This window comes from Fopius arisanus, unplaced genomic scaffold (assembly GCF_000806365.1).
Source record: "Fopius arisanus strain USDA-PBARC FA_bdor unplaced genomic scaffold, ASM80636v1 scaffold00011, whole genome shotgun sequence".
Taxonomy (NCBI): Eukaryota; Metazoa; Arthropoda; class Insecta; order Hymenoptera; family Braconidae; genus Fopius; species Fopius arisanus.
The window spans coordinates 1581677-1606912 of NW_011887750.1; the positions used below are offsets into that span (position 1 = coordinate 1581677).

Below are 25236 nucleotides of genomic sequence, written 5' to 3' on the forward strand. Positions count from 1 at the left end.
TTGATTTCAAAGGGAAATCAGAACACGCGGTGAGTGTTCGATGCGACTGATGAGGGTGACTCTGAAATGTATTGTTCCATCGTGTTTTCAATTTACGCATTTTTTTTTAATCTTTTATTCGTTTTTCACCATTATCGTACATCAGTACCGCATCTCCCTCTTTACCCCCGGGGACACATTGAATTATCCGTTGCTCTGTTGCGTCGACTAAATTCTAAGCAGACTAAAATTAGGTACTGGTATGTTGACCCCGTGACTCGCTGAATGACCTTTTGGTCCACTAAATTCAGGAGTGAGAGTCATTCAACAGAATTATTTCACTGTCAAACAGTTTTTTCACTCATTCAATGGTGATCAGAAGTATGGAATTTTATATTACAAAATATCGCAATGAAAAAAAGTAAAAAAATCGTCATATAAAAGGGAGATCGATCTCCAAATATCTCGAATGACCGTAAGACGAAACCGACCGGCCACTACGACGTCGTAGTAAAAAAAAAATGTTGAAAAATTAAAAACGTCGAAAATAAAAAAATCGCAAAACTTTGGAAATTATTGTGAAAACCAAGGAAGGTCACAAGTTATTGAAAAAATTTGGCTTGGGAGGCGGGAGGCGGCAAAATTTTGAAAAATTTCGGAACTGAGAGGCTGTACGAATTATTTGAAAAATTTCGCCTAGGGGTGGGCAATTCAACAAAATATGTCATACATTCGCAAAACCCGTGACAACTAGCAAGTTATAACAATAGTTCACTTCACTTCACCCCCTTAAAAAAATAGAGGATTTATTTTGAAGCCCTCCCTCAGCCCCCCACTATTTTCCGCGTTGAATTTGTATCACGAGTATTTAAATTCTATTCTAGATTCATAACTATTAATACTTAAATGTCTGCGTTGGAGCTAGCCAGAGGGCTCAAGCCACTTGGCTCTGTTTCCTCATGGTATTTTTTCCTCAACAACTGTCTCTTTCTCTCATCAATGGGACATTCAGACTCACGCCGCTGTGGATTTATCAACGGGAATGAGACTAGTACATCCAACTGCAATCTCAACTGGTCATTCCCCCCAAAATTCTTGGATTAAAAGAATTCCATAATTCTCAAGATATCTCCTTCAATTTGACCTAATGATAAAGTTTCCTCGATGGACAGGCGATAACTTATCAATCAGGTATATTTCTCTTGATTCAACGAAAATTCATTTGATTTGTAATTCTAATAATTCGTGATAAATTGAAATCACAGAATTCCCGGAAGTTTCACGTAATTTATAACTATAAAATTATGTAATTCATGGATTTTTTATGTTAATCCATTTATAACGAAAAACATCTGGCGTCGACGTACAAAGATTTTGTACTGAGAGATTAATTTTATTTGGGTTATTTCGAATTTTCGAATGATAAATAAAATAAGATGTATGTGAAGAAGGGAAGTAGATTGGTAGCGAGTCGGCCATTTAAATCTCGAAGCCGCACAAGCGGTAAATCCATCGGGTCGTTTCGTATGTAAATCGCTTATCGCATCGAGTTGTCCACTCGTTATAATTAGGTATGTAGGCAAACCTCGGGGGCAAGTCGCACTACTGTGGATTTTGCTCATAGTCGAGTAATATAAACCGGCGAGGATTCATAGACACACATTTGTCTATGAAAACTTGCACAGACATGAAATACCTAGCCAAGTGTATGTTAGTCTAATGGCGATGAGTGCGACTTGCAGTCCGGACCACTGCAGCTACTCGTGGAATTGGGCTCTTCCGTTGTTTCTATTACAAAATAGATGGCGTGATATTGCAAAATGGCCCGCGTTACCGCCCGCGGTTTATTATTGTGTCAAATGTGATAAATAGTGGAAATGATCGCTCATAAACTCGCCGAGAATTCCAATCTTTTCTGAGCCGCACATTTTCAGGAGACGAATTGTTTCAAGTGGAATCAAATTTATCATTTTTCATTCCATACAACAATTCTGCAAGAATTTAAGAAATTATTTAATAACATTTTTACGCAAACATTTATTACGAATCTTTCTCGTAACAATTTAGTCGTTACGATTTTTCCCAACGAATATCGAAGCACAATCTTGATTGCGCTTTGAAGAAAATGCTTTTTTTTTAATATAAAAAAAAATATTCTTTCGAAAAGCTGGTGTGAACTTCTGGAGTATTGATTGGCATTGAACTGACACGAGATTTTTCTATTAAGTTTCATATCAACGCATGCAATGATAACACGAAAACTCGGGATGAGCAACAGATTGGATTTTCTGGGACGCAACTCCGATGTGAATTCAGCCCGAAAAATGGCAAATATTTTGAAAACAGCGTGGAAATGCCTGGTGAGGATGCACTCCAGTGTCAGTAATGCATCTATCCTAGTGGAGCTCGTTCACGTGCATCAAGCAGGAAGCGACCAATCGTCTTTGGTGATTATCCCGGTGGCCCTATATCCCACTAGGTTAGTTTGCACCACGGCATCATGCACAACTACACATTGTGCATCATCAGGGACAGCGTTAAGTAGATTCACTAACCCAGGGTATAACGATACAGTTGACTGTGTCGTCAACCGACAGTCATCGTATGTACCAACATCGGTGTTATTATACCGCCTGCATTCAATGTACCCTTCCGCAATGCCATGACAGAGAGAGATGACAACATGATGCAACACACTTCATCACAATTGATCTCGATGTGTGGGTAGACCGTGATAGAGAAAGAGAGGGGCTCGTGTTACACTTTATGTACGGGTTTACGTGGTGATTGCCGAGGTGAAGGAGGAATTCAACAAACCGCACTTGTGCTACACATCATTATCATAAATGCCCGCGATTCTAACCCACGCGTAAATCTGTTTCGCAAATTGTACGGAGAGTTATGTCATCGGGCAAATGAATGATCGAGGGAACTCTTTGGGTTTCTAGAGCAGCTCATCTCTTCTCTATGATTTCTCCCGAGGTAAGTCCAGAGTTTTTTCTGAATTAAATTCAATTAATCAGGAATAATAGGTGAGAGAGACTCATGGTTTTGGAGGAACTGGCTGAAATCGCCATTTTTTATCACTGATCATGGAATTCAATGGAGAGATAAGTGCTTATCAATTTTTCGTTATTTGTTCTCTCTCTTCGTAATTGTTTAAAGACAATGAATAATATACAACGTGTGGTTTTGACAATTGTAATATCCTGGAAAATTCTGCAATTTCTCTAATTCTTGCGTTTCGCAATCATTGATGTTCCATCAAAGTTTTTACAACGTTATTGACTGATTTGGTTAATTAGCTCCTCAAATTAAAGGTTTTAGTTATTGTGAAGAATTCGTTATTATCTGGAATTAATGATTTGATGTATCATGTAGGGTGAGAGGTGTGTAAATAACGAGACGACAATAGCTTATCACCGTACAACATCAATGTGTAAACAAAAATGGGGCATGATAAGAAAGCGTTGAATCAAGGTATCAACGTTTATATTTTCTTCATTTTCAATTGAAAAATAATTATAAATAATTATGGCAAAATTTCAATCTGATACCAAATCAAAAATTCTGTCACGTCAACAAATTCATAATGACTCTTTTTTTTCGGAAAACCAAAAAAATGCATTCCACCAAAATGGCGTATTTGTTCTTGTCATTTAAATTGTGATTATATCAGTTTGCCGAACGTCGATTTTATGATTCATGTATTAATCCATGAAAATAAATTCCTGACGATCAAGTAATTATCAAAATTCCGATTGTAAATGCCAAAATCATAATATCAACGATAAATATCGCACGTTCCCTCTTTATTACCTTATTAATCAGACATCGACACCCCCTGAATCATAAATCAGGAATTTTTATACCGCCTTCACGCCAACCAATGAAGAAACACATCTCTGAATCACTCACTATCAGTGCAAACCGTAAAACGAGAAATCTTTCGATTCTTGAGCCATCGACGACGCGCGATGGCGGAAGTCCTTTAATAGCAGTCTGCAATGACTATTACCCGTCCCATAAACCAGACCCACAACTCCCCAAACGACTATTTATCAACATCGAGATATTCTAAAATATTTTTTTATAAATTATCATTTCGAGCTCAACTCGCGAGCCGATCGATCTCGCTGAGTCTCTAATAATCAATTAATCAACCTCGCACTCGCGAAATACCAGATGTGTAGTGGAGTATTGCGAGGAATTCAATGGCAAAATGAAGATTGACACCGAGAGAAAGACACACAGAAGTTTATTCAACAGCAGTCGATTGTCGTTATGGCAAAGCGAAACGGTGTCGACAAACTGATAAGAGTTCCCTGACGGCCACCAAGCACGGAGTCGTGGCTCTCCTTGCGTGATCTCAACCTTTTTTTTTTTTATTTTTCCGTGCATTATTCTGTGTACATTAGGCTCGACATCTCGCCCCCACCCCCACAGAGGTCTTGAGGTTTTATAATTACAAAATCGTGAATGCGCCGCAAACAAGCGATCATTGGCTTTTTCATCGGTACGTTCACCTGGTGATTGACGATAGCGAGACATTCCAAATTCAATCTCCAGTGTTAAAGAGAATGATAATCGGTTAATTATTTATTCATGATATTTTTGTCTCATTTGGCGACTCGCGCGCTCTCTTATCAGACCTCGACCGATATCAGCAATAATCGGTTAATTATGGTTTACGAGTCATTGTTTTGCGCGTTTGTCAGTGGAAAATTGCATTTTGTTTGGAAGATTAATCGGGGGATATGGAGGGCTTAGGTGGGGTGGGGTTTTGATGCAGACAGGGAATTGCGTGGGCAGCACCAAAATATGGAAAAATATCGGGGACAGGCGGGTCGTCAGCTGGAAGGATTTCTGTCCGATGGGAATTAGTAATCGACCTTGAACCTCACACATATTTCAATCTCTATATCTCGTCGGTCGATATTTCGGCGGCACTGAATTCAGGCGATAGTTGGCGTTTTTTTTTTTTTTTAATATTTTTATCACGCTACGCTACGCGCTTTCGCGGGGGAAAAAATTGCGATTAATTACGTGAGAGTTCTTTAATTCTGGGGTGAAATTAAATTTACGCGAGTTTCTCGTCATTTTTACATGGAGATACGGAAAATTACGCGATAGGCTTCTCGTTCTGTTCGCCCTGTTATTTCTTATGGAATTTTTACTCTTGCGTTGGAGAAATTTTATGATTTATCGAATAGGTTCTATTTTTTGGTACTTTTTTTATTTAAGAGTGATAAATAAAGGGGGTCGTTCAATGAGTAAATTATTTATTGGTGAAATGCAGATTGAAAGTTACTCAAAATAAATTATCCCTCTTTTCAAAATTGAATATTAAATACAAGAGGTTTGAATAAACTATTGCGAAATTTAATATTACTTCGCAAAATGTCAGACCGTTATTTCCAGGATTATGTCATGGAAATTTGTGTCGTTACGTTGATTGAAGTCGTGTCAACGCCAGTCTAGCGAAATAAAAATACTTGGAAAAGATTGGAATGTTATTTTTAAAAACTCATGTAAATCATACACTGACTTTGACAATCTGGCACTTGTTTCCAAATGGTTACACGTTAATTAAAAGTCCATATGAGTTGAATCCATAATACTGAGAAGTTACCAATGCTGTTAAAAAAAAATCTAAGTACTTATTTGTCCACAATTTCTGTCTAAAGATTATTCTTGAAACTTTGAATTCTTCTGTCCAACCTATCGCATATTTTCTCTGCATTATTCTCAAAAATTCCATGAAAAATATCGAAAAATATCGAAAAATGTCGAAAAATGTCCAGCTATGTAGATCGGTAATTTTTCCCTCGGTGTGTACACAATCAATGATTAATGCAGTATTCGACATTGGAAAGTGAAGGAAGGTTGATAGAAGGGGATGGGCCAGAGGGTGGTTTTAGTGGTACGAGTTGGGCGTCGTGGCGTTTATGTAATCACGATTATAATTTAATGCGTCGCGTCGGCGTCGATGGTAAACGAAGCGAGAAGGGAAGGGAAAGGGCCACACAGAGTACTCAGAGTACTCAGTGGTACTCGGTTCATCGGTCAAATGTTGTACCCGTTCGAATGTAACGATAGTTATCCACAAGAGAGAGAGACGAAATAATGTATTCTACATGGATTCATAGATCGGCAAATCATCGAATTCAAGCGGCATTCGACAACGTAACAAGTCAACTCTAGTCTGTCATTTAACTCTCTCGTACAAACGGTAAAATCCCATACCCCAACCTACAGCCTATCTCTCTCATTCAATGTGTAACATTGCCATTATGTATACTCGCGGGTATTATACTTGCCGTAGTTCCCACCGATTGCCTCGATATGCCCTCCTGTTTCTATTGACAAATCCATACAAACCATCCAACACTGATGCATCACCCTCGAATCACTGATGTTGAAATGCACCTCACCTAATTCTAGTTTCTCCCCTCTTTCCCCCAGCCTTCTCCACTCAATCAATGTGTACATGTCATTTATGCATGTCAGGGATGAATCATTTTTTTATGTTTGCACTGGTACTTCCCTATCAACCGACTTTTCATTTTACTAAATTGCCGCGTTACGGATTCAGTAGAAACAGGTGGGATAGGGCAGACACTTTTTTTTATAACCGATCGACTTTGCGATAAATAATCCCGAATATTTGGAGACTGAAAAGACGATAACGAAGAACAATCACCGATTTTTGGATATTTTCATTAAATAACAATATCGATCAGACAAAATTATTGTTTAGAAGAAATTATTTTTGGATCTCACTGGAAATTCATTCAGTCTATCTCAATCCAAATTCGCTATTAAACAATGTCATTATGTTTGAACTAATAAATTAATTAATTCGAATGAATTAACTATTCGGCCTACAATTTTCCAATTTTTCAACAAAAAAAAAAACAAAAAAAATGAGGTAAAAAATAAGCCAGTGAGAAAGACATGAGATTTGTCGTTTGCGTTTGTATGGAGGTACGTGAATAAGCCAAAGGCGTACAGAGGTGTGGTCCTCTCCCGGGCATGGTGCGACGTAGGAAATCGTTCAACGGCAAAAGAAGATGGAGTGCATCGTACCCGGAGGAGAAGTGGGGTTGGGCATTTTCAAAGACGTGCACCCGGGGTGGCGGGGGAGGAGAGGGGTGTTGGGGGAGAGTAACGCAAAGAGGGCCGCATTTGAGTATACGTTTTTAGAGGTGAGGAGGGAGTGAGGAAACGTTGCCAAGACGTGATTAATATAAAAGTGGGTGGAGCCTCTGTGGTCCGGAAGTGGCCGAGAGGGATGCAACGGCGGCGCACCAGCATTTCGGTGTACAAGCCATCCGGGCAAGAGCAATCGCGGAATCCTCTACCCCTGCTTGCGCGTTTTCCGCAAGGAGATGCGTCGGAGGAGACGAGAAGATGCCCCAGCGCGAGCTTCCATCCTTTTTCCCCATTGCAAACTCAAAACATCCACGAACCCCCAAAAAATCTATCAATAAAACCATTTTTTTCCCCCGAAAATCATTCAATATCGCCTCAACCCGATTCATATATTTATAACAATGATGAGAGGAATTTTGGGTTGGATATCAGTAACTCTACTCGACCGGGATTTCAACACGGAGCACTTCCATCAATAATAAGTGAATAAATAAACAACTATGGAAGTGGTTAATTATTTATTATTCTGATTTGGGGCTGATCTCTTCATTATCTTCATTCTCTTCATTTCCACTGGGAAATTCATGAGAATTCATCCGCAGTGGAAAGTCCCGATCACCGGCAGCCCTTGCCAGGGGTACCAAAGAGCATTGCAAAACTCGCGGAATTGAGTACAGGGGGGAAAAAAATGGGGGAGGGAGATCAAGAGCTGAGGGTGGCTGAGGTTACCTTCCCCCTCTTTATCATCCCACCCCCCTCTGACCCCTTCCTCAGCCACTTCTTTAACGCCCACCAAGCAGACTAGGACCGCCTCCGTCTCTGGACCGTTCCACCTACTCTCCTGCATCTAACCCTCCTGGGATCCTCACCGTATTCTCAGAACAACTCCCTCTCCCTGGACCCTGTAAACCCCTTTTTACCCACCCCTTGTCACCCTTTACCCCTTCACTGCCTTGCTAGAGTGCCTCGTCGACCGTGCACTCAAGGGAAAAAGGGCAAATCTTATGGAAAAAAAAATATGCACTTTATGTGCACTCCTGCTGCCAGGTAACCATATCTTCGGAGAAGTGTTATTCTGTATTGGTGATGAAAAAAATTATGGCGGTGGTTCGAAATTGAAAGTCTAAGATTTTTTATCCGTGCTATATTGGAATTTTTGAGATCGAGAGAAAATGGTCGAGATTTCTGGGTCCGATGAAGAAAATTTTTGCTTATCGAAAATATTAGTAGGACCATGATTTTCATTTATTTATTTACATTCTGGATGTGATCTCTTAAAAAATACTACGGAAAAGTATTGTCCAGGCTGTTGTGAAAAATCGTAATTTTTGAAAATGTAAACTAAAAAGTCAAACGTCTATTGCATTACGACACAAGATGAAGAGTGGAGAAACATTCGAAAATGGAAATTGCATTTTATCGATTAATCTACTAATAAACGTTTCACGAATAATTTAAACCTTCACGAAACATCAATAATCGCCACAATATCAATTCATCAGGTGTGCCAAGACATCTTTTCCCTGCCTAGCAAATAAATAATAAAATTAATTCGGACAAGCGTGTTCGTCCACTATTCATTGAACCCGGATATATGTGATCGTTAAAACGTCACTTCCACAAATATCGTTAGAATCGTGTCTTTTACCCTAAAGATCCCCTCCATCACCCCCTCTCTTCGTCCCCACTCCCCTACCAATCCCCCTCTAGAGCCTTTTCTATTGAAATGAAAACACTGTGCGAATTTAATCGATCGCAGAAATTCCTCACGATAGAAATATCACAGCGGAACGAATTTTAATATAAAACAACAGCATACCGTGTAATTATGCGAATATGTAGTGATATTAAGTGAATTGGATTACCATGCAATAATCTGAAAAATAGTATTGTTAAATGGCGAATGTAGAATTCGCCCATGACATTCATCACTTGAAAAAAATATTGTAACCAACATTAAATATAATTCATTAAATGTAATATAATATTAATATTCATTAAATATAATTTATGTTAATGCAATTCCATTCGAAATTCATTCTTAATTAAAAGCAAATAATCTAATTAATTGTTGCCTATGAATATTCCAATGAGAACGACATTGAATCGTCAATAAATGTAAATGGAATTTGCAACTAATCCATAATTAATAGAATCAAGTGAAAACGATTAACACAACGAAGCAAAATACTGGTGAATAATGGGAAGGGGCATAAGGGGAAGTGAAGGTCGCATTTATAAACGCGAGATGCAGTTGAAATCAGATGCGATTACATCAAGATGCATGAGAGATAATAAACAAGGGGGTTGAAGAGACCAAGAGAGAGACTCAATCAAACAAACAGAAAAACCACAACTAAGACCATGGAAAAAAAAAGGAAAAAATAAAGCAACCAATAAAAATTACTCCAATGTAACTGAACTAGTGTTGGTGCATTAATAAATTGTGCATTTGCTTGGGGATGATGATGCATTTTGGTACGTTCAACATTGCTGTACCTGGACGGGTCTCCAGCGTGGCTCCAGCATGCTACGGCTCCTGGAATCCTCGGGAAGTGTTGCTCGTTCACCCGTACTTCCAAATTTTATGAAAAAAAAAAAAAAAAATTCAACTAAAAACTCGAATAATTACTGATTCAACTCAATCATCAATCAGGAAAATTTTCAAAGTCTCTCTCTCAGTCTCTCCCTCGATATCTTACGTCTCCGATCCCTCCCCTCCCTTCTCCCTTGACCCTTGAGTTCCCCTTCCCCCCTGACACCACCACCTCCCCCCGCCAACCCACCCACCCACTGGATAAGGACGGCCGCGTGCGCCGGGCCACGTGTTTACGGGGGTTGTTATCGATGACGTCACCAACAATTAATTTCTTCTCTCAATTTTGTTATGTTCGGGTGAGTAGTTTGATTTAACGAACGAGCCACAATTTCGCTTCAACTATGACTGGCGGTTATTATTCCTTGTTGTTCTGGTGGTGTTGTGGGGGCTTGTTTGTTGTTGTTGTTTACGGATTTAATTGAAGGGGTGGGAATAGTGTGTGGCCGGGTGCGTATGGGTGGCGCGCCGGTGGCTGCCGTCGCGACTCTGCAGCGGCTAGAATTGTTGAGCCGCGTAAACCTTCGGCCTTCGGCTGGCGCGGCCACGCGGCTACTGAGTCGGCGCACTTTGACACTTTGCCACACCATCGGCCCCGGCCCTCTCCTTCAACTCTATTCACTGTTCCTCATTTTTAATCCCCCTATCCCACGACAATCACGGAATTTTAATGCTACGTCTTTGCGGATTCAATTGCTCTGGATTTTTCGTCAAAATAGATTCATTTTGGGTTTTCAATGGGTGGGCGGGGTAATTAGTTCAAGCAGATTGATTACTGCAATATTATGTCTTTATGCCGTCGATTTGCATAATGGCATTCATTTTTTAATTTTCATAAAACGAAAGTGTTAATATTAAATTTGAAATTCAAGTAAATTAAAAATTCTCGTCTTCATGATTTTCATTTTTATTTTTAATGACACCTTAAATTTGAATTTGAGTTACTACATTAAAATTGCATCAAAGATATAATAAATTTTTATTCAACCCCAGCCATTGAGCATGCAATTTACTTTATTTACAATTCCAGGTTGAGAATGCACACTTCAAATACCATCACGATGTTTGTTGATAAATCCCGACACTGCATTGGTACACCCAACGAATATAAATGGCTCAACGCGATGGCAACGATGTGCGGTATGCGACACGTTGAGAAACAAAACTGAGTGGAAGATTCAAACTCGTTAATGTCAAAACTCAACGCAGTGAAAGCCCAGTTACCAAACAATTGCAGTATCTGTTTGTTTGTTGTGAGTTTGCCGGAGGTGGGCGAGGAACAATGCCAAACTAGCCTGCCAAAGTGTAACACTGCCGAGGAGGATGGAGTTACATCGATAACAGGGTGGACGTATGATGACTCTGAATATACTACAGGTCAGATACCAGAGCCAAACCATCAACCTCACGAGCAAGTTGAACCGATTGATACATCAACACTTTCTCTCCCTCAATACACCACTGTCTCAGTCTCCATTGATTATCGAGGAAAACTTCCAGAATGTTTATTGAGGTCACTCGACTATTTTCATTTACTTGACTCATTCCCTAAATTAAAATCCCCATCACAGACACTTGTCACTCCCAGATATCACTAAAAAAATCAACAGGAAATTATTTAATTGAGGAAAGTAAGAAAAAAATCCAACCAATAAAAGAAGAGCAACGTGAGATAATCAGTTACTCACAATTTTCCATATAATTAATTTACTGTCTTGATACCTTTTCTCATTAACTTGGATAGGCCAGGGAATTGGTAGCATCGAGGAACAAAGAGGATGGAAGGTCATTGAGTCTCCATACTACTCCACAATAGTTGTTTACCAGAGTCATACTGATCGATACCCTGTTGTTTGCTATCAGAGGGTACCATGCACGTTGGGCGCTACTTGCCCAACACCAAAAGTAAACATATATCAATCCACCTAGACCCCCTCCTCCTCTCATCCCCCTATCCATCGATATAAACACAATTCCCTGGAACGATTTCCTCCCGAATTCTAACACTGAATTGACCGCTCGCAGACGCCATCTCCATTGGTCCATTCGAGCTCTGATCATTCGGAAGGAATTATCATGGATTTGCAAATGAAGTGATGGGTCTGAGGTATGGGTGAGGTATCGTATGTTTTACACGAATTTTTATTGAAATGGCAACTCATTTGTAGGTAGACAGTGTACAGAAATAGCCCTGAGGGGTAACTGCACCCTTGAGGAGGGTCATCTCTGAACGATCTCGGGCAGTTTCACTTCATCCATTTGCATAATAGGAACTGCCCCTTTCTCGGTGTATAAACCCGGTGAGGTGAGGGTGTTAACTTAAGAGGCTGTCGTGAGTATCATAACAATAGAACTATTTTCCCTGGGAATTTTTTTAATATACCGATTTGCCTCCTCAAACTTCCGGCGAACGTCTGACAAATTTGAGCGATGCGGACAAAAAAGAAAAAAAAAATTTCCCGAGACTTTGAAATCCTTATTTGACATAGTTATAAGCGTCATTAAGGCCTTGATATCTTCTTAGTTATCAATAAATAAAAATGATAATCGCGATTCCGCGTTTTCTGATGCTTAATTTTCCACCATTATACCGGGCACTGAACAAACACTTGATCTCCGATTTAAAAAATCCCCCCAAAACCTTTGATTTACTCTCTCCAAAAAGCCCAGCAAGCTCCCAAAGCTGGCCGCAAATGGGACGAGAGTTGCGTAAACAAACAGTGAAAATGATATAATTTACAAAGGATTAGAAAGCCAAGGTCTAGAGAAAAGGGATTGGGCGAAAGGGATCTCCACAGTATCTCATCGTCTCGCTCGTCCCGATGCAAGGGAATAACTGTTTCTGGTTATAATTGATATCCTTGCAAAGCTACATAATCCCCATAGTCTCCAGTCCATAGTAGAAGTTCCAAACGCAGTGAGTGTACATGCGAACCCCTTGAAAGTTGAAATCCATTTCCATTTTCCACTGGAAATGGAAATTATTACTTTTCAACATCCTGTAAAAACTGTATTTCTCCGACTATCAATTTTTTTTTTGATTTGCCCCTCCATACCTCTGTAGCAAATTCTTCCACTCATCATTACACGCATTTTCCCAAATAAAAAGCCAACAAAAACCCCTGACATTTTAAACCCAACCTTTTTATTTATCACTTTTATATATTTTTTTTCTCTGGAATCCCCTCAACAACGCGCGTCACTCAACTCCTTTCCCAGACTCCAGTGATGTAAATGAAAAGGATGGGTGGGGGTTAAAATACAGATGTTGAAAGTATGGGAATGGAATTACCAATGCATTGAAAATATTTTTATCTCCAATTACATGAAAATATTCAGACAATGAAGGACTGCATGGGAATTAAAAAAATATATGTGAAAAAAAAATGGTAGAATGGTGGATGAAAGACCAAGGGGGTGGTGGGAGGGGTTGAGCGATGGGGGTGAGTGAGTGAGGGGGTTGAGGAATAAAAAATTAGGGAAAAATCCACGGTCGGTAAAACAGGAGCCCCGAGGCGTCTTCGAGGTCGATAGACAGGAAGAAAGAAGCTTGGGGAAGAGCTGGGGAATGACAAATTAACGAGTCGCGGTTTTCTTCTCGCGGGCTTTCGAATGAAAGAGGGGGGGTATGAGAGGGAGCAAATCCCTCTCCCTCAGACTTATCCTCAAGTCGTCTAATCCCTCGCCAACGAAACGGTGACGAAGCCGTTAAAAGAGATTGATTGTCGTCGTTGTAGTTTTCGATATCGAGTCACTACAGCTGGGGATCGAACAGGAATTTACGGGGTGCGAGGTGTTGGGGGGTTGGTCCCCTACTGAGGGGTGCTAAGTCTCACCGTAAATACCGGTGGCAAGTACGAAGACATTAGTCAGACGCTTAAATGTGACTTAGGTATGCATCAATTGTAAATGAGTCCTAAAATACGATATCAAATGTTGTAGCTATGTTTATGCCAGTTGTGAATGAAATGGCACTGAAGGAAATTCTCGCTCGGGGATCTCCGCCGAAAAGATGGTTGAGCTATTTTTATGTCAATTAGGGGCACGTACGGATAGAGCCGAGCTATGTTTTCCCCATGGAAATAAATCTGTGACTCGAAGTGTCGAAATACGTGAGAAATTTATGTACGGAATTTCTGTAGTATTTGTAAAAAAATTAATTCACTGAATTGAATGCTCAATTTTAGTAAAATTTTTCAAATATAGTCGCTCGCTGCGACCGTAAACATAATTTTTTTATAAGAAATTCGAATACGAGAGAATATGATATTTCGTAACAAGTGCGGAAAAGTGATTTTTGACCGGCGGGAGGTTTACAGCACGCACCAAAGGCGAGTGGTATAATCCCACATGCCAAAAACAACTTTCTGCACGAGTTGCGAAATATATTTTTCCTCCGCTTCCCTTCGCCTGCCTAAAAAGTGACTTTCCCACACATTGTGATGAGAATTTAATTTTTTATTTTTCCCGCCGGGGAATTCAATAGCTCGCGGGACGAACCAATGAATTGTTTACATCTTAGAGCGGAGTGGGTGAAACGAAAGATAAATTTGCAAACGCGCGCTCACAAAAAACGCATATTATTTCAAATTTATCAAAAATCAAGTACGATATTTTGCTTGTTCCCCTCTCGAATGTCTAAAGAATAAATAAGATGGTCGAGACAGGGTGGGGCTCAAGTAATTAAAGATAATGTAACCGTCACAAAGCATCCCACTCGAAGAGACGAAAAATACCCCTCGAGGTACACCCCTAACTGATTTACGGGAAAACAAGACTGTTTAATATTTCTCACGATCTCCCTTGGCGCCACTGTCGACTTTCGGCTTGTGCCTAACTTATTTAACCCGCTTGCTTCGCCAACCACGGGAATTTATTAAAATTTTCTCTCTCTTTACGTCCACGATAGCGATCTTCACCCTTCCCTCATCTCCGGATCCCTCACTCATCCGCGTTAAATCCGCGGTGTCATTCCCTCGAGCATAATTTATTTTATTAAAACACCAAACAATTGATAACACTCACAGCTAACAATTATATCACACAACAAATACATATGACCGAAGAAATTAAATAACAATTTATCCATTCCATTTTTATGCTATCAATTTCATTGGAATTCAATCATTTTCATATACCAAATATTATATTATTGGCGTTCATAATTAATCAATCGTTTCCTTTGGGTCTCGATGCGCAGAAAATCTTGTCATGATTTTCACAATTTGCTAAAACGGCTGAATAAGTCATTCCGAGATAAAGCTAGGCAGCACTAAACCGTTTAAGTCGAAAGACGAAAAGTTTGAGTGGTTTTATTTTCCCGCAAGGAATACAATCACAAGGGATAATTATTCGAACAACCGGTGTGTCTCGCGCAGAGCGCGAATTATCGTGCGATTTATGGGGTTTCTCGTTTGCCATGTATATAGTGGGTGGATGGAGGGTGTTGGGTTGTCTCCATTCTCCACAACTCGCTATCATCCCAAATTTTCCCTTCCCTCCCGCATCCTGTACACATACTATTCTCACTCGGATTTTCAAGTGAGGGGCCCCTCCTCATAGCGTGTACTCCCGTATTTAATCTATATTTAAGCAATTGCTGGTGTTCAGAGCGAAGGCGTCGGGTCATTAGCAGAGGCGCACCACTGCTAGCAATATCTTCTAGATTCAAACTGTTACGTTTAGCTAAGGATGTAAGAGCACCGGGACAAGTGGTACGAGACATTCCAATTGTACCCTAGTACTTACAGTTCTGTGAGATTCAATACAAAGAGTGCAATTTCATTACAACGAAAATAAAATAAAATAAACACACTTTATATTCTACATTTGTTACAAATTGAATGTTAATGTTTGATATTCTAACTGAAATGAAGACGCTCGGAGGAGTAATAATTTTCTGTAAACAGAATAAATAAATACAGAGATTAATGAAAATCTATAATTCACGCGAATGCCTGAAGCACAAAAATTCCCCAACGACGTATTCATCAGAGTCATTAGCCCGTGCCACCCGGAATGAGCCAATAAAATCTTGCAATGCATAGAACAAGCCAGTACAAAGGTAGAGTAGAATAGTTTAAGGGTTAAAAGCGCCGGGAGAATCTTCGAAATCAGGGGGGGGGGGGAGATTTTGTCTGTATAAGGTGAAACGATCTTGCGAGAGAGCGCAGAGGAAAATTAGCCCAGGGGGACTTCTTAACAACTGGAAGAAGAGGGCCATATGAAGGGGATTGGCTTGGGCACGCACCTAACCACCCTTGTGAGACACACAATCCCACCCCCTCCTCAAACCCTCGTATACCTTAGTAACTCTGTCGAATTTGTAGTTAAGGCTGTAAACGTAAACCTGGGAATTCTCTAGCGTCTTAACTTCCCTTTAAAACCCTTTCACTATTTTGCCATTCCCTATTTCTCCCTCTCGCTCCTCTCACCCCTTTCACCCCTTTCACCCCCTTACCACCATCGGACTACCCAAAATCCTTGTCGTCGATATTTTCCAACGACCTAGCACTTGGGTAACGTCGACGTGAAAATCCCCGTCAATCGTATATAAAGGAGGCGATTGTGAGGTAGTGGAAAGGAGAGGGTTGTATATAAAGCCATCGGTTGGAAAATGCGTTCACTGATATTGGCCGAAGATAATACATTGCAGAGTACGGATAATGGTATAGGAGTTAGAAAAGGGAGCGCGTTGGAACATAAAAAGATCCCACAACTTATACTGACAGTGGACATTATTTCTCTCTCTCTCACTTCACTCTCATTTTTTTGCAAAAAAAGAATAGGGTAGAGGGAAAAAGAGACAGAGAGTGGCCAAAAAAGAAATCACAAGTCACCCCTGAATTTATGGCACATTCGGTACATTCGATATTTTTCTATTGTCGATCCAACTCACCCCTATTTGTCTTATTTATGTTTCTTTTAGGGAGCCGCTGGCTAGCTCACCCATTTCACCGGATATGTACTAAACTACAGTCATACTCTCTTTTTGGAAACTCAAATGTGAAAGATACACTTTGATACTGGACACGTAGGTTATAGAATAAAGGGGGGGACAATAAATTCGGAATATCGCGCTGGTGGGTGGGTGTAAGGGGATGGTTTGAGATAAAAATGCTGTCAGTAGTTGTTGTGATTGAATTAGAGATGGAAACATTAATTTCAGGTTATGAAGATACTCGGAAAATTGATTTCTCGTGGATAACCAATTTCTGGGAATGGTATTTATAGATATTACCCGATGATAAATTAATCGAGATTCAATGAACATCGATATAATGTTTGCTCGAGAGGGTAATATCGAGGGGCTAAGACGTTTGATAACCATAACCCCTTTGGGTAGTTTGGTCTCGTATCTCAGAGAACGAGGGTCTTGCGTTTAGGGCAGCACGCGTCCCTTCTATTAAATCTTCTATTAAATTAATGTAAGACGAGATTGAAGGGGTGATCGAGGTGTATTCATAGTGATCCTCACTACTGGGTCAACTGGCATTCCTAGGTGCCTCTTCAATGGGCAAAGATGGGCTTCAATGACTGATAGTCAATCGTTAATTCAATCATCTCTCATTTGTTGTTTTACCAGGGAACTGAGGAAATCTCAACAGTGAAACGCGAGTGTGGATAACGAGAACGTGGGTCTCGTTAGAATTAGCCCGCACATGTGACGGCAGATCTGATTTGATCAGAGGGTAGACAGAGTGGGATATACAGTGGAGGGGTTGTACAAAAGCTGCCCCTATAACCCACCAGAATTTCTAACCGAAGAGTTATCCACCAGAATCTATCATTTCTCAAGATTTGAATAATGCCGATGATCACTCAGGGAGGAATCAAAACAGACGGGTAATTCTTTTTTTGGATTGAACAAATTTAGTGCTTTGGGCAGAGGTGATGAGATTCCAAATTTTCTCGTAATAGAAATTATTTCTCCCATTTACTTCATTGTAATGTCAGATGAATTTCCATCGATGGTATTTCTTAATAAGTGTAGATATTCATGCACTGTCGATTCTAATGTGACAGATGCAATGCCCAATCCATTATGGATTGTCATACGTGCCATCTGACGTTAATCCTCGCCATAAACAGACACTGGATCACGAGGACAATTCACGCTCTGACAGTTCCACATTACCAACCAGATTACCTATTTTCATTGAATCGATTTACCCTCACCCATGCCTCAACCTCACCTGAAGTGTCTTAAAATTAATGACGTAAATCGTCAACCTGATGTTTTAGAATTCTCCGCAGTCACCTGACATGCTCAGCGGTTTCGAGATATCAAGTTAATTTCGATGTTATTTGAGAATTACCCTAATATTTGTATTTCATATTTAAAAATTAACGAATTAATGAAAAATTCAATAATTAATTCTAACCAGCTCGCCGACGTGGGAATCAGCGCTTTAGCGTTGAAAATTAATCATAATATAATTGAATTGAAGGGTCACCTTATTCTTCTGCCATTTTAATTCTATATTTTAATTGGAAAATAGCGGAAAAGATCGGATAATGGGATAATAATTATAGTTTAAAATTTCACTCGAGTGAAAGATGAAAGTGAATTATTGAAAAGTGCATGACACGTTTGTGAAGCGGTGACCATCTCCTTAAACTGAAATCCCGCTGGTTAGAACAATTTCGGAGGACTTGATTTCGAGTAGATTCTATATACTCTGCCCCACCTCCCAACATGCGGGCATTCTATTATGCAATTAGTGAGGAGCCCGGAGGAAATTCTAAGGGGTATAACCAAGAGTACACCATAGCTAGAGAAACCCAAGGTATATCGTTATCGGACATGACAGGACACGACCGTCCGACACACCCTTTCTTCGTTCGGACTCATCCAAATCTACGAACAGCTATACCAATTTCTCTCTCCAAAAATGCCATCGCACCATTGCTTATCCCCGAAACATAGCCAACAATTTCCCAAGAGTCTCGATAAAACTGAAGGAAACGTTCAACATTTCAGGGACATGAATTAAACTCCCGCCTGGAGGAGCATCCGCGCTGTCTTTCCAAAGAATTTACGATTTTATTGAATATATCCACCAATGATACGAGACAATTGTAAAATACTGAGGTGAGGAATCAACGGATATATCTTTATATAGCAGTGGATATTGATCTGATTGGTGTACTGTACCGTGAAAGTGGTTTTGTTCATTCTGGGATTCGTCTTAGTGATTCCATAATTATGTTAGAAATAGATGGTTTGTTACCCATTGGGAATGTCAATTTCGGAATTAAAATATAGATTTGAAAAGTCTTGTACTGATGATACTGCGGTATAATTGACTTTTTAATCGTTGCAATAACCACCCGAGATCAGAGTGCTTTTTTCATTTTGACAAGTCTGCTATAAAAGAGTTCACACTCCTCAAACGTGTCGGGTCAGCCATAAATATTTGGTTACACGTCTGTTCAACTCAAAAAGTCAGCAATTCAAATCCACAAAATCAACATAACTATGTTTTTATATTTTTATATTATTATTTAATATTTTAACAACGTTGAGTTATTTGGAAACTGAAATTAAGACGGAAATGAATTCTCGAGATTTTGTTTTCAAGAGTTTACGAAGTTGACGTATTGGATAAGATACATAAATAAATAAAGTCACACGGTGTATTAATTTTCCAGGTATCTGTGGATGAAACTGTTGGAGCAGTGGAAAAATTGCGATAAATTAATGAGACAAGCGGCCATGTAATAAGATGGCTAACGCTATGCTATCAGCGAAGGCCCTTTCCGAGTTATTAATTGCTCTCGTAAAAAGCGTAAAGCCTGCTTCCATGGGCATCGAGGGATCGCACTTGAGTGGACCCAGCGATTCGCATAATTAACGTGAAAATTGAAAGCTCCTTGATAATTGAAAAATAAAACGCGCCTGTAGGTGAGAGAAAATATTCAGAAATGATGATTCAACGCAGTTTATCAAATTCATCGTGTATGGTAAGCTCGAAAAAATTGAAGGGGGGGAGGATTGAGAATTTGGCTGGAAATTTTTCCACACCTTCACGAGGACAAGGAATTTTTCATCGTTACAACGAGGGGTGGAAAAAAAAACTGTTGAGAGGGAAATAAATACAAATTGCAGGATTACCATCCCCGCGGTTTTTTTTTTCTCTTTATTTTTTTTTTTCTTGGAGGAGCATCATGACTCGCATGAGCGAGGGAAGCATTCATCCTCCAGACACATCAACCTGGGCGAAAGCTCAATTTCTCTACAATCTCGGAATCTCTCAATTTTTTTTTTCACCGTCTTTTCATCTTCTTAGTTTCCACCTCATCGAACGAATTTACACTTGTCATAAAGTATTTGGATATGTTTTTCCCGCAAATTTGCGAGCGTTAAAACAGTAGTTTTGGGAATGGTATCAGTTTTAATGCTCACTTTACCCATAAATTGTTTTATGCGGTTTTGCCCGGAGCCAGGATACACGATTGGATGGCATTAAAATCGGGGAAATATTGCCAAATATGTGGTAAATGTGGGGGTGTAGAAACTTTCGGGAGTTTTTTAACGATCGAATAAACTACTGGATTTGCATGTGACTACATTATACTATCGTGTTATTGAATATTCGGAGAATGTTCTATTCTTTAAGAGACGAAATCATCTGCGAATGCTCCGCACACGTCTTTATTCGAAATATTTGAAATTTAGCCACGACATTGTGGTAGCGGGTCGGCTTGATCTTACGGTTCACCTTACTACCCATACGGTCATTCGAGATATTTCGAGATCGATTTCCTTTCTTCTTTTTATAGATATATCTTTTTAGGATTAGTCGACAGCTAAAATGTAGATTCAAAATGAATTTCCTCAAATCTTAAAATGTCAATATAGCACAATCAATAACTTTTCTATAGAATTTAATAACGATTTTTCAATTTATTTTAATGATAAACTAGCTTCATTTGGCTGGAAGATATTTTCCAATTCCTGCAATGTGAGGAGCCCAAATATATTACCCACTGATCGTGAAAAAAATCAATAATTCAGATGCACCCAGAGTATCAATTATTCATAACCACTGAAAATCCACTGACACAACGTACCTCAACTAGATACTCGCACATTTCTAAGATCAATTATCTTCTGCAAATAACTTGGATCATATACAGGTCGGTTGGTGTGCACTTATGCTGTATGAATAATGGAAATTATTCGAGCGAGGAAGAGCAGGAAAAAATAATAATGACAACTTTTTCCATCTCTTCACACTTTTCGACTAATTAAATAACTCAGAGAGTTTACTACCAGTATATCGACGTCGTGCGGCGTGACATTTTATCCCCCTGCAGAGGTGTGAAAAAAAGACGTGAAACCACAGATTTTCGGATTTTCTCGCTAATTAAATATTTTCCGAGGGTTCAACATTGTTCAGCAGTTTTATTGGAATTTTTGTGGATCTTCTGCTTGCAAATAACGAACACGGAATTTTTTATTCCGTTTTCTCACATTCAAATTAATTTAATCGGTTCATCGAAAAATAACGGGGTATTGTCAACAGATTATTTTAATAAACCATTCGGTGGTTGATGAAAATAATTATTCAACGATTTTATTTATTATTATTATTGTTATTATTAGTATTATTATTAAATTATTTTATGAACAAATGTTCATGGAATCTTATATTCGAATAACTCCGTTGATATTTTGATTTATTTATTGATTTTAAATGGTATGAAATTTCGGTAATAGTATATTACAGCTACTTCATCTAATTTTCAATTTTTCTGAGCTATTATTCATCTTAATAACTATAAAAAACGAAGGAAAGAGTAAAATTGAGTGGCGCTCAATTAGGTACGTACCCGAAGGGAGTAGATCGGTTCATACACCGACATGAGCATCCACCAAAATAAGGGAAATAACCCAGAGGTTAAATTCATTACTAGCTGCTCAGTTCGAACACGAAAACTGTCTATTTACTGTAGGATATACTGTAAAAAAAATCATGCAACTGAAAAAATTGAAAATATATACCTTGATATACTATTACCAAAATTTCTTGGAAATATTTCCATCAAGAGTTCTAAGTCACCCCGAACCCCTGAAAATCCGAGGAAAATTCATTAAACCCTGTAGCCCCTAAAATTTTGCCAACTTTTCCGTCTCCGAAAATCCAGATGAATATTTATGACCAATAATGCAATCCGTGAGCATCGCAACAACAGCTAATTAAATTTATGCAAACTCACGGGAAAAAAAAGCGCAATAAATTGGTGAACATTTTTTCCGACATAAACCTAAAAGATTAACCTCCGGTGGTGTTCCTCGAGAGGGCAAAAAATTACGTGAAAAGAGGCTGTTTGGTCGGCCATCGGGTTAGATATTCAGAAGCGAAGAGGACCCAGAATGGATGATAGAGGAAGTGAAAAAGACAAGTGAGTACAAGGTGAATCTACCTAGGGTAACAGTAACCCTATTTTGGTATTCACAAAGGATTCGAGTTGCTCGACGTGAATTTTTTTCTCTTGAACCAGTGGCGTGTCCCGAAACCGCGTATCCCGCGCAGAATATAGCGGGTGAGAGGCGACAATCAACCCTCGAGCTACTCTCCTTGTTGCTCTTCCCCTGGAAAAAAAAAAGCGAGAAAGTCACACAGTCATCGCTGTGCCCAAGGTATTTCACTACCACTCTTTTTTGCTGTGACAATAATTGCACCTCATAATTGCACACGCCGGACGTTGCGCGACAAGAAAAGGGTTAACATTTATTTTCCTTCTTCAAATAGAGGTGTATAGGGAGTAAATAAGAAGCCACTTGGGAGAATAATCGATATTACACGTCGAGGCGAGTCGAAAAATAGAGAATAAAGACAAAACCAATGGATGCTACTTGCTGGATAAAATTGACACCTGGTGGGGCTGATGGGGTGGCAGATAAGGTAAATTAAAGAGGAGGGGAAGGAAGGATGACGTGAAATCGAAGGATCGCGGAATTTTATTTTTTCGAGCGTCGTTACTCGACGAGAAAGAGCCTATTAACAAAACCTGAGCTGAAGGAAAGGGAAGATAACCTCGCATGTCTCATTGCAATCTCTACCGGTTTATTGAGAATGTGTGTTCGGTACTGCGGGTAAATTACTCCCCCGTCGCACTAAAAAAAGCCAATTGCCATTCAGATTGAAGAATACCCCATCGATTACCGGCGTCATGTTAAAATATCCGAAATACCGTCTTATAACATTTTAATTGACGAATTTATGCCGCGGAATGTCGATGAAATATTTATCATCAAATTGGCCGCCAGTAGACGATCTGTTTTGTGGAGTGCAAGAGAGAGGATAAATTGCGGGAGAGCAATTAGAAGTCGGGTAGAAGGAGTGCACTAGAAGGTACACTCTCAGGATACGATGTATCGTTGGATCAAGTGTAGACCCCCGAGATCCAGAAATTCCTCCCACGTTTGTCTCGAATTATTTAAAAATTGTGTAAATTTTTGCCGAGATATTTCCAGTTATTCGCGATGGTGGTGGAATAATTTTGGTGAAGACAATGACGGCGGCTTTGGCAGGGTAATGAAGAAGAGAGAAATTGAACGGACAATAGTTAGCCTCCCTCAGCTCTCCTCCATTTTGTGTCCTCAATCTATTGTCTTCTTGGTTAGGTGATACAATGGCCAAGGAGCCATGTTATTTTCCAGCGTCGCGCAAGGTTAATCATCGTCTCAACGGTAGCAACCCCTTACCAACCCCTCATGAATGACACGACTGACTTACCAAAACAAGAGAAACTGTGCGATAACACGAGGCGTACATCAGACATCCTCTAGTTTTTTGTTGAAAAACTTTTCTCCCTCAAGATATTGCACAGCTAGTGCCAGGACAAACGCACTTAAAAACTTTTTAAATTTAACCCGATCCTCACTTTATGGTTGTACCCGAAAAAAAAGTAAAAATTTATATAAGCATACGAATTTTTTATGCACGAGAGACCTGAAGTGAGCCGTTTAATGGCGTGCATATAACGTTGAAAAAAAATTTGTCTGATAATAAGTTGCCCCTTTTTTTTTCTTTAAACCCCTGCCCCCTCCCGCCTCACCCACTGAATTTTATTATTTTTAGGTATCCAGAGGGGTTGGGGGAATTGTCCAATTCATGGATTATACCGCTGAGGGCGAAGTTTTCCAATTAAATTCGGATTATGTCGTTTTGTCTCGATATTGAAAATACATCGATACGAGGGATCGGGGCGGCGGTTGGGGGTGGGAAGGTGGCATAATCGTTTTCATCGGCATTGCACTAGTGCTGCGATACCTTCCACGATGAATCGTTGAAACTTCTGTCAACATTCAAGGACTCTGGGGAGGATCAACTCAGTATGAGGATTATATACCGAAAATCCGTTTCATCCAATCTCTGTCTCTGTTTCTTCGTTTTTCTCAATCGAAATCGCTGGGATAACCAATTCGTTTTCAGGATATCAGGTAAATATAAAAATTATTTGACAATTTCATCACTCACGTCCGCCAATTTATCACAACACTAGATTTATCTTTGTGTCTATTAAATAAATTGAATTAATTAATAAATTATAATATCGGTTAATTAAAAAAATTATTGATGCTCACATTTGATGTTAACATTAACAGAAATTATCGAAAGAATTTTTATCTGAAAAATTCAATTGATTAGATGATTGAGGGAAATTGAAGAGCAATTATATTTTCTGTATGATTATTGCTGTTATTTAAATGAAGACAAGATTTATCGCCGAATCATTCATCACTCAATAAAGTTATCTACTCCCCCATCATTCCTCTCTTCACATGAATTATCGATTTCGAAAGCGAGTCATGCAAACCAACCTAAAACTATCGATTCCACCAAATTATGGCAGTGGGTCAGCATGATAGGGGGAAAGGCGAGTGAGTGAAAACTCGTCTCACCCTCAACCCATTTCGCAAGCCCCTCGACAAACCTCTGCACCCCCAATCTTCCTCCCCTTCTCCCTATCAAATTTGCTCATCCCCTTCGAAAAGAGAAAAAAAAAAAAATTACGACGAAAGGGAAAAACCTGAAACAGAACAAACCCAAGGTGCGATATTAAAGCGAGAGCGATTGAGGGACTTGTAGGGCCCGCCGTTACCCTTTTAAAATTTGCAAGTACAGGAGTCAAGTGTGAATTTATTACGCATCCCTATTCTTCTCATTTTTCCATTTTTTTCCTTTTATTACTAAAAAGAAAAAACGTTGATGCAGAGGTGCGAGTGATTCTCCTAGCGTTATTCCTTGCGAAGCAGTCCGACGTTCACGAAAATGGAAAAACGAACTAAAGGGAAAAGTGGTGGGTGGATTGTGGGGGGTGGGCCGGAGGTGGGTGGAGTGAGGTGTGCGAGTTACGGCGTGCCGCGGGGATTAGCATAGCCCCCTCATTAAAATACAAACACCATTTCCCTTCGGCCAGACCGAACGAACCGACCGAAACTGCGGGTTTCCCCAATCCCGACCAACCATTCGCCCAAAAACTCAGGAACC

The 25236-nt window shown here is 39.6% G+C and overlaps 1 protein-coding gene and 1 long non-coding RNA gene across 6 annotated transcripts in view; one reads left to right on the forward strand and one right to left on the reverse strand.

Annotated features, from left to right (window-relative positions):
- Positions 1 to 9810, reverse strand: part of LOC105262914 (forkhead box P) — a 138872-nt gene extending 129062 nt beyond the window's left edge. For all 5 annotated transcript variants that reach the window (XM_011298797.1, XM_011298796.1, XM_011298795.1 and 2 more), the window contains exon 1: positions 9634 to 9810. In XM_011298797.1, the coding sequence (XP_011297099.1) occupies positions 9634 to 9663 (30 nt within the window). In that variant the 5' untranslated portion in view covers positions 9664 to 9810. The remainder of the gene's footprint in view (positions 1 to 9633) is intronic.
- LOC105262912 (uncharacterized) lies at positions 2208 to 19760 on the forward strand. The gene is made up of 7 exons (XR_891867.1): positions 2208 to 2961; positions 10761 to 11243; positions 11475 to 11837; positions 11899 to 12062; positions 17316 to 17575; positions 18714 to 18824; positions 19385 to 19760. It is a non-coding gene; the product is annotated as an uncharacterized lncRNA (long non-coding RNA).
- The last annotated feature ends 5476 nt before the right edge of the window (positions 19761 to 25236 follow it).